At 44.6% G+C, this 18375-nt stretch overlaps 1 protein-coding gene across 1 annotated transcript; it reads left to right on the top strand.

Moving 5' to 3' along the window:
• The first annotated feature begins 7678 nt into the window (after positions 1-7678).
• APOBEC2 (apolipoprotein B mRNA editing enzyme catalytic subunit 2) lies at positions 7679-18358 on the top strand. The gene is made up of 3 exons (XM_074163475.1): positions 7679-8203; positions 16085-16632; positions 17221-18358. The coding sequence occupies exons 1-2, from the start codon at positions 8079-8081 to the stop codon at positions 16623-16625; spliced, it is 666 nt and encodes a 221-aa protein (XP_074019576.1). The 5' UTR covers positions 7679-8078; the 3' UTR covers positions 16626-16632; positions 17221-18358.
• The last annotated feature ends 17 nt before the right edge of the window (positions 18359-18375 follow it).

The raw sequence follows: 18375 nt of genomic DNA, 5'->3' as shown, positions 1-18375 counted from the left end.
AAAAAAATACTTTAAATGTTTGGTGGTTTTTTTTTTTAAACACAGAAACACAAGAGCCTTTGTAAAATTTAAGAATTGCTCACACTGCCTTGAAGGTTGTAATTCCATGATTGGCAAAAAGCCGCATGCCAACTCTGTCGGGTGCAGTACCTCAGCCCTGAGTATTTCCATTCCCGACTATCGTTAAGCAGGAAATGTTAAAATACAAGTAGTTCTAGAGAAATGGGACCAAGCCATGACAGAATCAGACACCAAATGAACACGGACCATGCACCTTGTCCATCCTTTATTCTGGGCATTGACTTTGATAAATCTGAACCTTAGAAGTTGGTGTCTATAGGGAATATTTACTATTATTTTTTAATTGATAGAAGCAGTGTGCGTGGAGAAAAGTGGTAGGTAGATCTTCTGCCTGGCAGCTGGCTGCAGATTAAGGTGCCTGGGTAGAGTTGCAAAGGGTGGGGGTAGGAGGGTTTAGCTGGGGATGTAAAATAAATTGTGTTTGCTTTTAATAAAAACAACCCACTTTTATTTGGAGAATTAATAAACCCAAGTTATTCTTGTTTTATTGGTTTGGCACTAGGTTCGCAGAAGCTCAGGGGATTCTGTGTGGAGTTGGTGGCTTGTGCTCTGGCTCCAAAGGGAAGGGGATCGGCAGCAGGGCTCCGGGGGGCTCTGGTGGCCAGACCTGTTCCCAGGAACATGTTAGGAGTAAATGGGCTGTGGGAGCCTCAAGCCTAAAGGTCCCAAAGGTTCCTTCAGCTGTTGCCCCTCCACAGTGGGAACCTGCTCATTTGGGGATGGATTCCCCTCACGGGGCCCTCCGTTGTGCTTCACCCACAGCTTCAAGATAAGAAGCGAATCCTTGGGTTTGGGCTCCTTCCCGAGTCACGTCAAGCCTGATTTTCAGAGATGCTGAATGTTCCTGAGTCCAGCTCAGGCAAATGGCAGAGCTGGGTGCTCAGCATGACTGAAAGCCAAGGGAAACAAACACCAGTACCTGAGAGCAGTTGAAACTTGAAGTGCCTTTTTAAAATTTGGTCATATATCTTGTTCTGTCATTTTGATCCCATCCATTATTCCTCCCTTCTAGCTACAGGACACCTTTATACAGGGCTCCTGCTGCAAGCGTATTGCTGTCATCTCCCGCGGAAGAGCTGCATAAGAGCAGGTTTTTGAATAGATGTGGCTGTAACCAGGAGCAGGACTATAAAGCATCAGCGCTGCCAGCAGCACTAGAAAGATCATAAGCTACTTAAAAAAAATATATAAATCCTATATATTTCAGGGCTTTGTATAACTGTATGTTACCACTGAGCTTATTTACAGTGATGCCTCGTCTGTGTCTTCCAGAAAGCCACATGCCAAAGGACAGGAAGACATAAATTATTTCCTCCTAAAAAGAAGCTAATATCTGGGCTGGAGATTCAATTCAGTGGAGTTAAGGATGATTTAGAGCGCCTGAACATCATTATGCCTGTCCTTTCCTAGTTAGCATGGCAAAGTCACCAGGAAAGCGATGAGCAGAGCCACCTAGTGAGGCCAGGAGGGATAAAGCAAGTCTTCACAGGGATTTCTGCTTCTGCGAAGGGGAAAAGTATTATTTAAATCACATTTAAGTTGGTAAGCGACTCTAGATCTCGTTCAAACCTGCAACATTTTAATAAAGTTTCCAGATATAGATATATGGACACATATTTGATCAGCTTTTATAAATTAGTCCTCTTTCCCCTTCCTATAATTTTTTTCTGCAGGCGACGGAAAATCTGGAATTAACAGATTTTTTTGATCTTTTCATGTTTTCCCTCCCCATTTCCCCAAGCTGACTTGTTCCTGGCTTCATTTCAGTTCCTCTTCCTTCCAGTCCTCCTATAAGCACACCAATAGCTTTTCTTTGCTGCTTGCATTTTCTTGCAGGCGGCAAAAATAGCAAACGCTCCGACATGTAACACACATAGTAGCTTGAAATCCATTTTCAAAGTTAAATTCAGCAAAGCACCCTCTTGTATTAATATTTAAAGCATCATTTGGCATATTTGCTATTTAAACAGATACACTAAACCCCCTTGCATAAAAATAACCTTAATGACATTTCAAAGTCAGCCATCTAGAAAATGGCTTAGTTGTATTGTGCAGCACAGACCCAAATCAGCCCCTGTGAGTCTGGGGGGGGCCCTGGTTCCCATTGGTGCTGTGGGAGGGGACTCCTGCCCCGGGTCACACAACGGCTGGAGGCAGCACATGGATGTGCAGCCCTTGCCTGGAGCCAGGCCTGTGTTATGGAGCAAAGGGAAAAGGAAATAAAAAAAAAAAAAACAAAAACCAAAACAGAGAGGTGCTAGAAATCCAAAGCACGATCAGGAACCTGGATTGGTAAAATCAGTGAAATTTTCCCTCTGAATAAGAAAGGGGATTTGAGGCGTGTGAGCTCTCCTTCCTGCTCTCCATCTTCCCAAGGGACCCTTTTTCCCAGGGGATCCAGAAGGAGCCCTGAGAAGTTTTGCTTATGCCAGCATTAGCCAGGCTGGATCACCCTTGTGGGCATGAAAGGTGTTTGTCCATCCCCCCAAAATTAGCTTATGGAATGGATCCCAGGTCCCAACCAGCGTCGGGAACATTCATAACCCACGACGGAACATGTCACGTTCTACATGACTCCAGCAGTGACTCAGACAAAGGCCGTGCATTCGTGACAGCTCTCGTGGGGTCGTGGCATTTAGAGAGAAGAGCCACCTCTCAGATCACCATGTCTAATGATGATCCCTCTCCTCAAACTTCAGTCAGTCTTTCCAGAAAGCTGTATTTGATATTAAACTCATCGTTACACTTGATCTTGGCCCAAAGGGCACATCCCTCGGCCGCTGGATACACAATATTTGTGCATAAACAAAATCTTTCTGCCTTTCACTCCAGCCTCTTTTCCTAAGCCTTGTCTCATTCAATAATTTACTAGCTGTTCCAGAAAACACTCTGGTTTCAGTAGTAAGGAACTTTAATTGATTTGCTGATGTCTGAAGCTATGTTAAAATACGGAGTCAAATGCTAGAGGGGATTTGCTGCTGGGCGTGCACGTAAACTTCAGAGAGCAGACTACGGGCCAGCAGCTCTCCCCACCGCCCCTTCGTTCCCAGAATATAAATTCCTGTGGCTTTGAGCACCTGCAGCATGGTTGGGGCTGACCTTCCCCTTGAACTGCTCCCAGGAAAACCCCAGCAGGAACCCAGCAGGAAGGGGGTGGCGCTGCTTGGAGCCGTCACGAGCTTCCAGTTGGGCTTTGAACTCATGGGACACCCTGCCAACAGACCAGACGTCTTCCCGGTTCTACGTGGCAACGGGTGTGTGAGGGTTGAGGACCACGGGCCAGGGAGAAGATAAGGCAGGCAAGGAGGCGAGAGCATTGCTCTCACCATGACCATGGCTCACATCAGCTCTGGTGGGGTTTCACAGGGAGCCTCCACCCCGCACCGAAGGACCTGGGCACCCTCCAGGATGAACCCTGCAGCGTCCGACACCGGTGTTCCCTGCCCTTTCTTTTAGATCTTGGCATTGTGGCCCCGCAGCGGGAGGAGAGGGGCAAGTGAGAGCCCACAGGGGCCGAGGGAAGGAAAGCTGCCTCCGCACGTCACTGTCAGAGTGTTTATTTATTTATCACGTAACGGTAGTTACAGCTGGAAAAAAAAGCAGGAGGGGGATTGCTGCCAGACAATGTATCTAGGGAGATGTTTTGTTAGTGCCACCAGCTGTCCCCTTGGAATAGAGAGCACGTCTGAGCCATGACTCACGCAGCCAGTGTCTTATTTCACTCTCACATCTATCCAAAAATGTTCCTCCAGCCCGAGAATGCAATAAAAGCCTCCTTTTCTTGGCAAGGACTTTTGCAGCCAGGCCTCTTCTCCTATCCCTTTGTGATCAGGAAACCATAATAGCATTTTAACTTCAGGGAAATAACTCTTGCTGCAATTAGATGAAGAGCAGACAACCTGCCTGGGAGACAGGTCAAGGGAATGCAGTACTCTTTACACGAGATACTTATTTAAGATGGGGAAAATGCCATCAGATTGGTCAGAGATGCCTCTGAATCAGTGAGGAAACTCTTCTGGACTTGGATGGATCCAATACTCCAGTAAAGCCAGGAAGTTTCTCCCAGAACAGGTTATCTTAGCCTTGCCTTGCCTTGCCAGCAGTTGCCTTTGCTGACAGCGTTCCTGTACAGACAGGTCCTCAAATCTTACTGCGGGTTTGGTGTCTTTGAGGTCTACCCCTCCCCATCATTTCATCTGCCTCTGTTTGGGCATTCTGGCCTTGACGCTCGACACAGTGAAGCCAGACCTTTTAAAACAGAGGGAGACAGGCTGTCAGATGTTGCAGGACACATCTGTCAGGGCATGATGGAGAGCAGGCTCAGGCAAGGAAAGCACAGCTTGGGTTTGCACCACCGAGATGGAGTCCGCTCAGTGGCTGATCCCACGATGCAGGGCTGGGCTCACCCTGTTGGGGTTTGCCCCCATAGGAGGTGCTGCTGCTGGAGAGGATTATCTATGGGGGAAGAGTCTGCACCCACTGGAGCATCCAGCATGCTGGGTACGGGGAGAGGCCACCGGGCTCTGCTGGAAGCCAGCACGGTTTGGCCCTTGCTGTGGGGAGAGAGATCGGGGAGAGGCCATGGGCTGATTCTCATCCTCCCTGCACGAGAGCTGCTGTGCGTGTAGATCCCTTGTGCGTCTTCGCTGGCTGTGCAGGGCTCTCTGAGCAGAAGGGAATTCACAGTCAACTAAATAAACCATTAAATCAGCAGGGAGAGGGGCAGGGTGGAGGGAAGCCTCAATAAAAACGCTGGTTGGCAAGCACAATGATTTTCATTAACCCAAGCGCCATCGGGAGGTCCCTATGTGAGGCTGAGCCGCATCCCTGGCACCTCTCGGCACCCGCGTCCCGGCTCTGACTCTGAACGAGCTGATGGAAAAAAATATTTCCATCACAGGCTTCAGTCATTGGGCCCAAGCATACACCCGGGCAGCCGCTGCGGGGGAACCGGGGTCACTCAAAAAACAAGCAAACAAAACCGATCAAAACTTTCATTCCTATGGCTCTAACGCCAAATGTCAGATTGACAGCAGCTCCGTGGCGTCCCTTTATATTTTTGGCGCAGGCAGACGCTGCAGGGGGGTGGACCGTGACTATTTAGCGCACTGCCCTAGATGGAGCTGCGAAGCAGCTGGGGAATAGAGGCAGAGTCTCAGTGCCACATTCCCCAGATTAGATTAGAGCTCAGCCCTGAACCCTGCAGAGGGGCCAGGCCAGTGAAAGCTGAAGGCTGCAGGAAAGACGGGACCCAAGCCGCTAAGAGCTTCCAAAAATAAAGAAAAGTGGGTCAGAGGGACTGAAGAGGGACTGGAATGCTTCTTTGAAGTATAAGGGTAAGAAGGAAACAAGCTGTCATTCATTAAGAGAGGATTCCCATCCCCAAAAACACTGCCTGAAATGTCAAAGGTGAGAGTAATTGGACAGGGGGGTTGGAATTTGAGCATAGTTACCATGCAAGAGGAAAAACACTACACCTGCCCGCCAGGAAAGTATTTTAAGCTCAAAAATAAATAAAATCCTGCACCATGAAAATGAAAGATATGTGTTCCACAGATAGGATGTCTTGGAACTTGTCAAATCCTTGATTGCGCTGTTGTCACAATACTATCCATGCCAGCTGTGTCAGTCATCAAATAAACAACTTCTCATCACTAGCAAACAGTGCGGGAGTAAGAGCGGGGTGCTCTGTCCCCGGAACGACTGCGTTTCAATGATGTTTCAAATGAAATGCTACAAAGGATATTGTAGCACAGAAAGGCAGGCTGTTGTTAGCAAGGGGGCTTGAAACAGTAGCCAGAATAAATAATATATTACTATAGATAATTCATTATCTATGAGAATAAATTATTTATTGTCTATGATAATAAATTATCTGCCCAATGGCATAAATTTATTTCACTTTACGATACTGCAGACCTCTCTAAAGTCTCTAAAGAGCTGACTCCAACAGTATCACAAAGACTTGAGTTTGGTCCAAAAGCAGGTATTCACACCTATTTGGTTTCTACAGAATACAGTTTCCTCCTCCTCAAATAAGAGCAGCTTTTCCACTAAGTACAGACTGAACGCTCAATCAAATATAGCTTAATATTTCATATGTATCCAAATCTTGACGACGGCGGGTTCTGAACTAAGTGCAGAACCCAAGATACTGGAGGCTGGATTTCCAATATGCCTTGGCTAAAACACGAGTTCTGCACAGCTACACATTTTCCATTTACTTCCACCCTCGTGGCACAGCAGGATTAGTCTCTGAGAAAAATTTTACTCGGGTTTTCATTAGGCTTGGCTCACACAGGATTTATACAAACTCTAAATGATTTAAAGTTAGAGTGAGAAATTTGAAGAATTTAACATGATCCTGAAGGTAAAAAAAAAAAAAAGAGAAAAAAAAAAAAGAGACAACTCCCCCAGCTCAAACATATAAAACTCTCTTCAGAGCTCAAGTGAAAGGGGTAATGGTTTTAAATTGGAAGAGGGGAGATTGAGATTAGATATTAGGAGGAAATTCTTTACTGTGAGGGTGGTGAGACACCGGAACAGGTTGCCCAGGGAAGCTGTGGATGCCCCATCCCTGGAAGTGTTTAAGGCCAGGCTGGATGGGGCTTTGAGCAACCCGCTCTAGCGGAGGTGTCCCTGCCCATGGGAGGGGGGTTGGAACTCGATGATCTCTAAGGTCCCTTCCAACCCATTCTGTGATTCTGTGAAAGCCACGTTACCCCCGAGCATCCGTCTAAGTTACCGCAGCCTCTTCAGGAAATCTGCCTGATACGCTGCCCAGCAAACCAATCATCCCAACCTCGCCACTATAAAATCTTTATAGTGCTTCTCATTTCTCTTTGCACGAAAGGCGGGTTCCACACCCACACTCGCTCAGGCAAATCCCAGTTAAGTACCTCACCAGAATATCTCCAGTACCCTGTCCTCAGCACGCTGCTGACACCAGTCCCAGTTATTACTGGAGAACCGCACACTCCTCGCCTCTCATCACACCCCCACGGTTCCTCGGCTCCGGTGCCATCACCCCTTCAACATCTGCATTCTCTGCAGCAGCAGAGGTGAAAGACACAAAGAAATACCGCAAGAATCACTAAGCCCAGCAGTTTTCAGCTGCTTACTCTCACCCAGCTCTGTTATCGCTCCCAGTATGCTGGGTGCTTTTCAAACGTTCAGAAAACAGAGAGGAAAAAATACAGAGCAATGGGCAGACGCTCAGCACAGGCACCTGGAATTGCCCCGCACCAGAAACCCTGCCCCACTGGGAATTGTAAGGCTGACTTTAAAATATCTGGGAGAAGGTTCTGGCTTGCATTTACACCAGAACGATCTGACACCACCTTCAACAAGGAAGATTTCACCCTGTTCAACTCCTGATTCCATTGTCCCCACAGGGACAAGCAGGTTGGAAGGAAAGGCAGGTCTCCTGCTGCCCTGAGCACTCCTGCTGTGATGTTCCTGGTGGCCCATGAGACCAAATCCACCAATAATGGGGACTTCTCAGCAAACCAAAGGGGGGCTGCCCCTTTCCCCTCTTGCCTGAGCCAAAACAGTGGTCCTTCAAGGTCAGCAATGTAATAACCTGGCAAAAGAGGGTGGATGGAGGAGCTGCCAGCTCCATCTCGCCAGCTATCTGTCACCCCAATGGATAAATAGATACTTCTGCTTCCAGGATTTTCCATCCATTGCTTAACCCGCCCACACTGAAGTCGTCACTTAATTTTAAATTAAAAGGGGAGCAAGGGGGATTGTTAAAAAGACCTGGAGAAAGCAAGGGAAGGAGGCGACATCTGAGAGCCCTGGATCATCCTACCCCATCCAGCCTCTGTCGTCGCTGCTTTGTTCCATATTTAGCTCCTGACAACTGTGCCTACTGCAGGAACCCCCCAGCTCTGTTTTTCCCTCCTCCCTCTGCTGCCTCCTCTCCCTTAGAGTTCTCAGAAACTGCTCTTTCTTTTTCCCAGTGGCCATAACTTAACAGCCCCATACTCAAGAAGATGGCAGAAAAGCAGGAGGAGCCCAGCAACACCCAGAATGGTGAACCTGACAACGCAGAAGAGGGCGAGGAGAAAAAGAAGAAGTTGAAGCGGGAAGACCTGCCACCGTTTGAAATTGTGACCGGGTAAGTGGTTTAAATATAAATATGTGAAGTGGGAATGTTCAGAGGTCTCTCTCTCAGCTCTTATGTTGGGCAATTACATGTGGTATCTTCAGCCAGGGCACTTGTGAGTATTCCTAAATAATGTAAGTGTGGCTTTCATTATTGTGGGCTTTTGTTAAGTTTCGCCGAGTTTTACAGAGGACAGGTTCACAGCAGGCAGGCAGGCAGACAAATCTGTTTGTTTTATACAAGAAGGTCTGTTTCTGCAGCATTGACCGATTCCTCACAGTGCAAGTAGTCCCAGTGACTGCAATGGATCACTTGCCTGATGATACCGGGATGGAAGGTATTGGCCCTTGATGAGCACTGAATATTGATTTCTTGGTGTGATCAATGGCTCTTGTCTGAAAGTTTCTCTATCTGTGGATTAGGAAAAATACCCCTGCTATGGCTGATTTGCTTTATGGACCTAAAGGAATCGGTTTTTCAAGAGAGCTAAAAGTCCACATTTTCAAGGGCTCCACACCCACAGCTGGAAACCGACTTTCAAAATCCGTACTTGCAGAAAGGCACCAAAACAATAGGCAGTTTTCAAGACAGCACAGCAGCAGCTCCTTTTGCTCCAGTGAGCCTGGCCTTTGAAAAAGGCAGATATAACAGAGATCTACAAGGAAGCTGAGCTCTGTCAGACATAATTGACAGCTGCAACTAGAAATAAAAAACAACCCTCTGTAATCTGCTACCTCTAAGCATTTCAAAATGCTCATCGTAGTAGCAGCAAGATGCCCCGTGTCATTCTTCACCAAGGCAGCGTTCCCAGCGCGTAAACCAAACCCACAATTTCTTCCAGCTGCTTGAACGTAAAGCTCAAGCCAGACTCTAAAATCCTGACATGGTCACTGGTAAGAAAGATTTTTAAAATTTGAAAAACAATTGGCTGGCATTTCTGAAAACAATGCGAGGCAGGACAGCACCTGTGTCTGATCTCATGCAATTGGGTTACATTCCTCCACAGGGCTGAAAAAACCCACATTTTCTTCTTAATGTGTCTGCTCTGACAAATCCCTTGTGGGGTGGGGCTGTTCACAGCCTTTGGTCTCTGTCAAACACAATCATAGCAGTAACACACGGCTACTAGAGCTGGGACTCAAGAAAAGCACATCCCTCTGCTAGGAAGGGAGCTCAGACACCAAAAATTGTTTATCTCAGCCATTGGACCAATGACACATGTGGTGACGACTTCTAGACACTTAAGACGTACTAAAATGAATCTCAATGAGGAAATTAGATTTTTCAGCCTTAGAACACTCACCTCACAATCAGAAATGCTGAGGAATTGGGCGGTGTCTTCAAACTCCCTTGCCAACCCCAACAGGGTTCATGGATGCAGGAATCACGGATGCAAAATACTTTCTTGGTGTCATCCTGCAATGAAATTATTTGTTGAAATGACAAGGGTGTTGCAGGATTTGACAGGATTTTCCATTCTGGAAAGGCGGTAGCTAGAATGCGATGGATGACACACTAGGTTTGAGGCATTTAGAAAACCCCTAAAGATCACTATTTAATGATGATCAGAGGAATGGAGATTTCAGTTTTTACCTTCCCGTACACTGCAAGCGAGCTGTGTGGCCTTTTCACTGGATGATCTTTAAGGTCCCTTCCAGCTCTAACCACTCAATGATTCTAAGACATGAGCAGGAAAAGGGGTAAGAACAGGAACACTAAACCCACGGAGGAGCAGGCTCTGCTGGGACTGCAGCGGGCAGAGGTGCCGGAGTGAGAGTGGAGAGTGATGGAAGGAAGCTTGGGGTAACGCTTTTCTAGGGATGAGTTAAAATCTGCATTATGGCTTCTAGGTACATTAAGCTGGTACCAGCTGAGTTTCACATTCTATCCCTTGATACCAAGAGGTTTAAGTTTCTGAAATGACATTACTCAGACAGTGAGGGCCCCCAGAGCTGTCAGTATGTATTTATACCCTCCCCATCACCATACTATTTGGAAAGTGCTTATAAATATCTGGTGAATTCCCATAGGAATCATGACCACATCTCCTCTGATATTAGTTTATTACTAATATGCTGGCCCTTAAAGGTGAGAATGAGGAAGTAAAGCAGAAATCCTAAAGGACTCTGAAAGAGTCACAGAAAAAGCCAGTAATTTTTACTTTCCTTTTAAGAAATACACTGAGAGTTCAGACTGTGCCTGCACCTAGTATGATCACTGGATTTTTCTAATTATTTACAAATCTTCAGCCAATAAAGCCAGTTATGTGAATTATGAGAAAACGCATAACTGCAACTCTGGAAGCACTTAAATTCAATTACACCGCATTTCAGTTTTAGCCCTTGGATTAGGGACATCTTATGACACAGCCAAGTTTTCAAGCTGTTGCTTATAGCTCTAAGGAGCCTGGCTTAGAAGAAAAAACACTGGGAACATAATCACTCTGTTTAAGAATATTAACCCCTTTTTTGTCAACATTTGGCTCAACAGAGTCTTAGATAAATATAAGCCCCATCTGTGTACGTTTCCTGACATTTAAGTAGACACATTTATTTACACTTTCCCCGGGGTGTAAATGAGGCTCCTTGGAGCATTGATAAATCCTTGGTTCCTGTTACTGTTATCGTTACAGGCTTTCTATAATCAATAAGCCCAGCACGAACGTGTTTATTTGTGAAGAGTTTTCAAAGAACAAGCAAAAGGACACTGTTTTATTGGCTCAGCTAACCCGAGACCATAGTATAGTCACTGAACAAATATTTAAATCTAAAGGGTATGTCCTACTAGTTTACAGCATGTTTTAGATAATCCCACGTTTTTATTCTCTCCTTAGAAGTTCTCCTTCTTTCCCACCCAGTGCAGGAGTGCTGGGGTCATGCTGGGCAGCTGCTGTATTCCCCAGCCCCCCCTTATGTCAGCAAGCTTAAAAGCACATTTGCTGTCCAGCCCAGGGCAGTTCTTACAGACCAAGGTTTCTGCCTCAAAATTTCAATCTTTTTCATCTCGATATGATGCAAGAGATGACAGAACACTTTACTACCCAGGGCGAACACCTCGATAAATCAGATCCAAGGCATTTAGAAAATCCCTAAAGGCCACCGCTTAATGATGATCTCCAGAGAAGTAGGAGAATTTGAAGATTTCAACTTCTACTTTCCCATACACCACAACTGAGCTGTGTGACCACCTCCATCCTATTCTCGGAGCAGGTGATTATTAAGAGCATTTGTGACAGTTCAGTGCCTGAGAATGATTTTTAAGATAACTTTCTACATATGTAAAACTTATAGGCAAGTCTTACACTGAATGGGATGGCTTTACCAGAAAGGGAAGTGGCAGGAAAACTTCACCAATTGCAAGAAAAAACAAAAGCAGAAAAGCAATTAGCCTACTCACTGAAATATCTGATATCAGTGTAATTTTACAGATTGCAAAGTCATGTGCAAGACGATACAGTTTTTATGTTTAGCACTTAAAGCAGTACAGCTTCCAGCATAAAAAAAAGTATGAGATTGGAACTCACCACTCCTAGGCATGTTTTGTTATCATTATTGTTCCTTAATGTCAGAACAACAACAACAAAAAAGGGTAAAATAGAGATAATATTACTATTTGTACACCACCTGTCGTTGCAACATGGGAAAACAGGATTGCCAAGAACTGGTCACTTACTCAGCAACAGCCTACTCAAAGCTAGACTTGAGTTTCCAAAGAAGTTGGCTTAGTTGTTGTATTTCAGGGGTGTATTTTGAAGCTCAATTGTTTGCAGAGAGTTTTAATGTACCCAAATAAACAATACAATCATGGTACTTCACTTTGCAATAGTTTTGAGGGTCATCTGCCGAGGATGCCATAACTCACCGGTGAGATTTTACAGCATCGGGCATTTGAGTACATACGCAGTCTTACAGCGCACGTGGATCGTTCTTGCCCATTCTTTCACTGCTGAATCACTCGCTATGGGGTTTTCCAGTTCCTCCCAGGACTGGAGACTCCTTGCCCCACTGCTGGGAAGAGTCACACAGCAAGGACTCGGTGAAGCCCTGTCAGGACAGAAGTTTGCAGTCCACACTTGTGCTGAAACGTCCTCCCTGCCCTGGTTTCCATGGGATTAAGCAGATTCTCGCTAACTGGCACACACAGCTCAGCGGTTGCCTACGTATCCATGACCAGCAAATTTTTCCAAGCTCTCAGCCAGCTACTTACAGACTTGGAAAATACCCTTAGCTTTGTTTATGTTCTTTATCGGAAACTTATTAATTAAGCTGATGCACATTCCATGTCGTTAGAAGGGCAGATTTAGGTGAACATCCCAGATAATCTTAGAGAGACGCCGAGATGATAAGCAATAAAATCCGTCTAGAAGCCTGAATAAATACACCTCTGAGGGGATACATCCTGGAACAGATCACGGCAGCTCATCCAAACATGCAGAGCCCATCTCAGCACCCATGTAACCGCTTTGCAGTCAAGAGTCCTAAATCAGGAACGAGCTTCCACGTGACCCTGATGTGCCACGTTTAAATACGTGGTGATGTTGTTTTAAAACAACTTATTGTAGCCTTACGAACTTAGCTCTGAAACAAGGCAATGGGCGGCTTATGTCAGACCCAACATAGCTGGACTTTAAAGAAACCTTTAATTAAAGAATCATTAAGTCATTAACCAAAGAACCATTCGCCACCTAGGATATAAAGCAGGAAAAATGCTATTCTCAGGAGGATGTGGGGCTTTTTTGCCTCAAAGAACAAGAGAAAGGAGTTTGTGGAATAAGAGGCACTGTGTTCAATTAGAAACTGATAACGCTCTTTAATAAAATCAGTAGAAGCCTTGCAATTCATCTTAAAGAAACTGAGACTCCCTCTAACGGGTAACTTTCAGTCATCTAATGTAAGGGATGTCAAAATGCCAAGAAAAGGATGTTAAAGTAGTCTTTCCGGGTCGCTTTGAAATTGTGCAAGCCAGCGCAAGTTTCCCTTATCCAGGCTTGTGCAAACTCTCAGTGCAAACTAGAGAACCATAAACCAAATCATACCAAAGCAGCATGATTTATTTGCTCATTAATCAAAATAAAAGTCTGTATCCACACCACTGCTTCTTATCCCCCATTAATACACTGCCGGCTAAAACAGTAATAGCGCGGAAAGCTCCCAGACACGCTTTTCTATTGTTTAAGTCCCATCTTGCACAGATCTCATCTAAGCAGAATTGAACAATGTAAGGCTTTAATTATGTCGTTTAAGAAGCAGCTGAAAAACCTCCTTCTATAAAATTTCTAAAGCCAAACCTGTACTTAAACTTCCACTCTCACGAATCAATGATACGTGAAAAGAATTACGGTGGTCCTCGCCTGACAGCACCAGTAGATATTCCCAGTGTAGATGCAATTTTATGGACAAAACTGCTTCGACTCGTACATCTTGTTGCATTTGGAAGAGTAATGATCTTCCTCTCGCAGCACAAAGTACAACTGTGCCAGCCCAACCGCATCGACTCTCACACCATTTGGCTGGTACAGGACACCGATATTCCAAGCGAAGCTCTTCATCTGTAAAATCACGCTGGTGGGAAATCCAAAACAGAAGCGGGAACTATAACTCCAGGCCTTTTACTGCAGATCTGTGTAACAGGACCAAATGGATCTGAAATACTACTGTAGTATCATAAAAAAAAATTAAATAGAGAGGGTGTTCTTTTGTGTTTTAATTTTCTCAAAGGCCAGAAATGCCACAGGACTTTGGCAGCAAGAAAATTCCTGGCTGCGGTAAGCGAAGTATGGAATATACACACACTGAAGAGAAACTTCCGAAACTTTGTAAGTGGAATTAAATATTAATGGAAAATTGTATTTAAACTTTTAAAATAACACCGCCAAAGACGCTTGACAACAGCTATAATTTACTCTGAGTTATGTATTTAGACAGCACACTATTTCCAATTCTTTTCTAAGCAAAAAGCCATTTGCTTGCAGTACGTAATGTAACGTTTGCAGCCAGGTATTACATGCGGAACTCTTAAGTGCCTGTTCCCTCATCCTTCTGCTCAGCCATTCCCATTTCAGCCCCTCTGACTTGCGCAGAATATGATGCTATTTGGGGCTTTTGATGCGATCCTAGCAAAGCTTTATCCATCATGCTCTACAGCAAGACATCTACTAATTTTACAAGGCATCAGATCCAGCTCTCCATGAACAGCCCTCCCTCCTGACCCGCCACCACCCCTGCACCAGCATTTCCCACCAGCAAACTCCCAGCACATCCAGGCATCCTTCCCACATCACTAAGCCAGCGTAACACCCCGATTTTGATTCTCTCCACTCTTTTCCATACCGCTCACTTCCACTGTCTCTGGAGACATCCTGCGAGATGCTGCATCACAAATTGTTCTTTCCTCTCAGCAGCACGACGCTTCGCCGCTTTCTCCTGCAGCCTCGTTGCTCTCCCCAATTAAAATTTCCAAGAGTCTGAGCATCTCTCCTGACCTTTGCTCAGTGAACCCCCCGGAGGGGCCTGACATTATAATCTGACTATAGATGAGACAGGAATGAGTAAGACACTTACTGTTTTACAAAGATTCATTATTGCCTCACTGGGAATATCAAGGTTATAGGTCCACCTAAAGCTCAGAGGAGAGGAGTACAACACGCCAGAAGATTACTGGTGTGTAATAAATGAAATGTTGTGTTACTACTTTTCATTATTTCACTTTGGCTCCTCTGCGCAGCCTTCACTCCCATCCTTTGTAGTGTTTAGCAGGTCACAAGGCATGTTGACAGCAATATCTTTTCCATCATTCCACCTAAGATCCTACAAGTAGTTCTTGCCTTGATGTATGTACTCCGCAATAGATGCTACAGGGAGCCATCAGGAAACCTCGTTACTCCATTAGAAAGGACCAGGCACTATGAGATGATGCAGTTTTCCTTTTTCACCTCTTCAGTCAGCAACACATAAAAGCTACACACAGTATTTGAAAGGACTCATTTTAACTTCCCTAAATACCAGCTGACTGCCTTGTTCGGGTGAGAGAGGGCTGCAAACACGTTACTCACCACCATGACTCACTTTGGGTTATGCTCATTTAGAAATCCAGAATGGAAAAGGTACACAGCAAATTAGAAAAAGGACCTCAAGTTTATCAGTAGCATCTGTGAGAGAGCTATCAAACCTCAGTGGGAAATATGCTTTATAATAGCAAAGTTAGATTAGATCTCAGATATTTTATTAAACCAAAGTCACAACATAATCCTACTGAATATTAGTATTCAGCTGATACTGGGAGAGTAAAACTAGAACACGTCAAAACTGCGACTAGTCAGTCCCGCCTGCCTTGACTCAGGAAATCCAGACTGCAAAAGCACCAGGGGTAAAACATTAATTACCAATGCCAGAGTTATCATCCTAACAATTTAGGACAACAGATTAACATCGCAACATCACCTGAAAAAATTATATTAATGGCCTAGAAAAGAGTATAACAGTTTAGTCTCCAGGTGCATTAAGACTGGGAAAATGCCAATTGCTGCCTCTCCTTACCTACAATAAGCCTCAGTCTCCAGAAATACATTACAGAAACAAGTTGCTCTTCAAATATCTCAATGCAGATACCAGAAATTCCCAGCATAAGTTTGTTAAAATAAGTGAAAAGGCCACGTACCGAGAATGGGCCTGGAAGTCTCACCACACACCAGAACCAGCAGAATTTCTTATAATTTTTAATCTATTTTTATCCTCCTATTGAAAGGCATCTCCTTTTAATATAAGGAGAAATACAGCCATTGTAGATGCAGTGACTTGTCCAAGATCACCAACAGGAACTAAACCCTATATATATATAAAAAAAGATCTTTATTATCTGCCTCTGAGATGCTTCTCTCCTCTCCACTCTCTATAGGGAGCGCCTCCCAGCCATATTTTTCAAATTCCAGTTCAGGAACGTGGAATACAGCTCAGGCAGGAACAAAACCTTCCTGTGTTACGTTCTCGAGACCCAAGGCAAAGAGTCAGTGACTTCTCGGGGTTACCTGGAAGATGAGCATGCGGCCGCCCATGCAGAAATGGCTTTTTTCAACACAATTTTACCAAAGTGCGAATCGAGCCTCCGCTACAACGTCACCTGGTACGTCTCCTCCAGTCCCTGCGTGACCTGCGCGGATCGGATAACCGAGACCCTAAAGAAGAACAAGAACCTGCGGCTGACAATCATGGTAGGGCGGCTCTTCATGTGGGAAGAGCCAGAAATGCAGGCTGCCCTGAAAAAAATGAAGTCAGCTGGCTGCAAGCTGAGGATTATGAAGCCTCAAGACTTTGAGTATGTCTGGCAGAACTTTGTGGAGCAGGATGAAGGGGAGGAAGCAAAGGCTTTCGTGCCATGGGAGGACATTCAAGAGAACTTCCAGTATTATGAGGAAAAGCTGGCTGAGATTTTGCACTGAAGCTCACGTGAGTCAGGGTTTCCAGTTGATCATCCACTTCCTTCTATTAATATTAGACTCCTCTTTTTAATTCAGGTTGTTAAAGGTGTAACCTAGAGCCAGTGTCAGTTCCTGTTACTCTCACATGTACCTGCCTGGGTTTGCCTGGACCTGAATATTGAAAATAATCTGAGGCAGTACCTTACCCCTCCAAGGGTAGTAGTACTGCAGTGGGCTCCTCCACCACAGACTCCTAACAGATTTAGAGCCTTTTTTCCTTTGTCCTCAGAGTAAACACCTCCAGAAGTAAAGAATAAAAAGGTACTAGGCTCACTAGATACAACAACAATACCTCATTGTTCCCCATGTGCATAATATTCAGGATACACGTGGAAACAGCGAGACGAATGTAGCGAAAAGGGGATCTCCTCCATCCCCCAAAGTCTAACCCTAGGGAAAAGAAAAAACACCACCACAACCAACCAGTAAAGGAAATGAGTTATATCATTGCAGAATTCCCTTCTTGTTTTTTTAAGGGGTACTCAAGAGTCACTATTTAAGCCATAAAACACAAAAGCATTTGAAGCTTCTAACATCTCTCTTTTTGCTACCCCAGGACCAATTCAGAAAAGATCGATGGAGAGAGCTGTGACGCTCGGGACATCTGGGACACTCCTGCTTTCCGAAGCTTTGATTCCAGCAGGATGGAGTATCAACTTCTGGAAGACTCAGCCCTGATGGACTACAAATACATATATACAAAACAGATCTGTGGTGTTCGGGATTGTTTTGGTTTATTTTGTTCCTTCCTCCCCATCCCAAACAAACCCATGTTACCTCTGCTGACAGGAAGAGAAGGCAAGGTAGAGTGTGGTTAAAGCCTTGAGTGAGATGGACTGCAGAGGACCTAGAGGAAAGGCCTCAAATACTGGGACAATTTAATGAAAAAAGACCTTAGATCAAAGTTGCCAATTAGATAAATACATTTAGAAAGCAAATACTTCATAGAAGTTAAAAAGAAAGGGATTTAAAATTAAAAAAACACAAACGGTTTTCTTCCTCTGTCCTCAATAACAAGAGCTGTGATTTAAATTAGGGCTATTCAATTCTAAATTATTGATGGAACCCCAAGTACTTGATTTCAAATACCTTCTCCCCTCATTCAATGATGTTTGCAATATAAAACTGAGAAAAGCAAAGTGAAATAAAATTGGAAATCACTGCAAAAACCAGTAACAGTTTATTCCTTGTTCTCTATTTGCAAGAGGTCTTAAATTTAACCTGACAAGTGAGACATCCTGGGACAGTCACATATGAAATATTTTGTAGCTGAAGTGCAGCGTGATGAGAAAGGAGAATTACTATATGCCAAAAAAATTTCAAGAGTACATACAAGTGTTGGAGATGGAGAGAATGGGCATATCACTTTCCATATAAAACAAGGCACAGACCAAACAAAGCTCACAGGGGACCCTCATCAGCTAAAAAACCGAGTCAGATAAGGTTCATTCTTCCCATCAGTTCTCCACCTCGGTTTCTCCCGCACTGTCACAAGCTGGAACAGTGTTAGACACACACACATCAAACCCCTGACTGCACCCATCTCTTACCTCCGTCACTTGCACTCAATTCTGGCATAAATTTCCCAGGTAGAGAAACGAAGCGATGAGAACACCTTTATGGAGCCACTGTAGATTTCATCTCTTTGCCACTAGATTTAAAAAACAAATATAAATAAGCACAAGGACTAAATCAACGAGGAGTCATGATG

Source organism: Numenius arquata, chromosome 24, assembly GCF_964106895.1.
Source record: "Numenius arquata chromosome 24, bNumArq3.hap1.1, whole genome shotgun sequence".
NCBI lineage: Eukaryota > Metazoa > Chordata > Aves > Charadriiformes > Scolopacidae > Numenius > Numenius arquata.
Note: the sequence above shows the minus strand (reverse complement) of the source record. Positions and strands in the feature narration are given on the sequence as shown.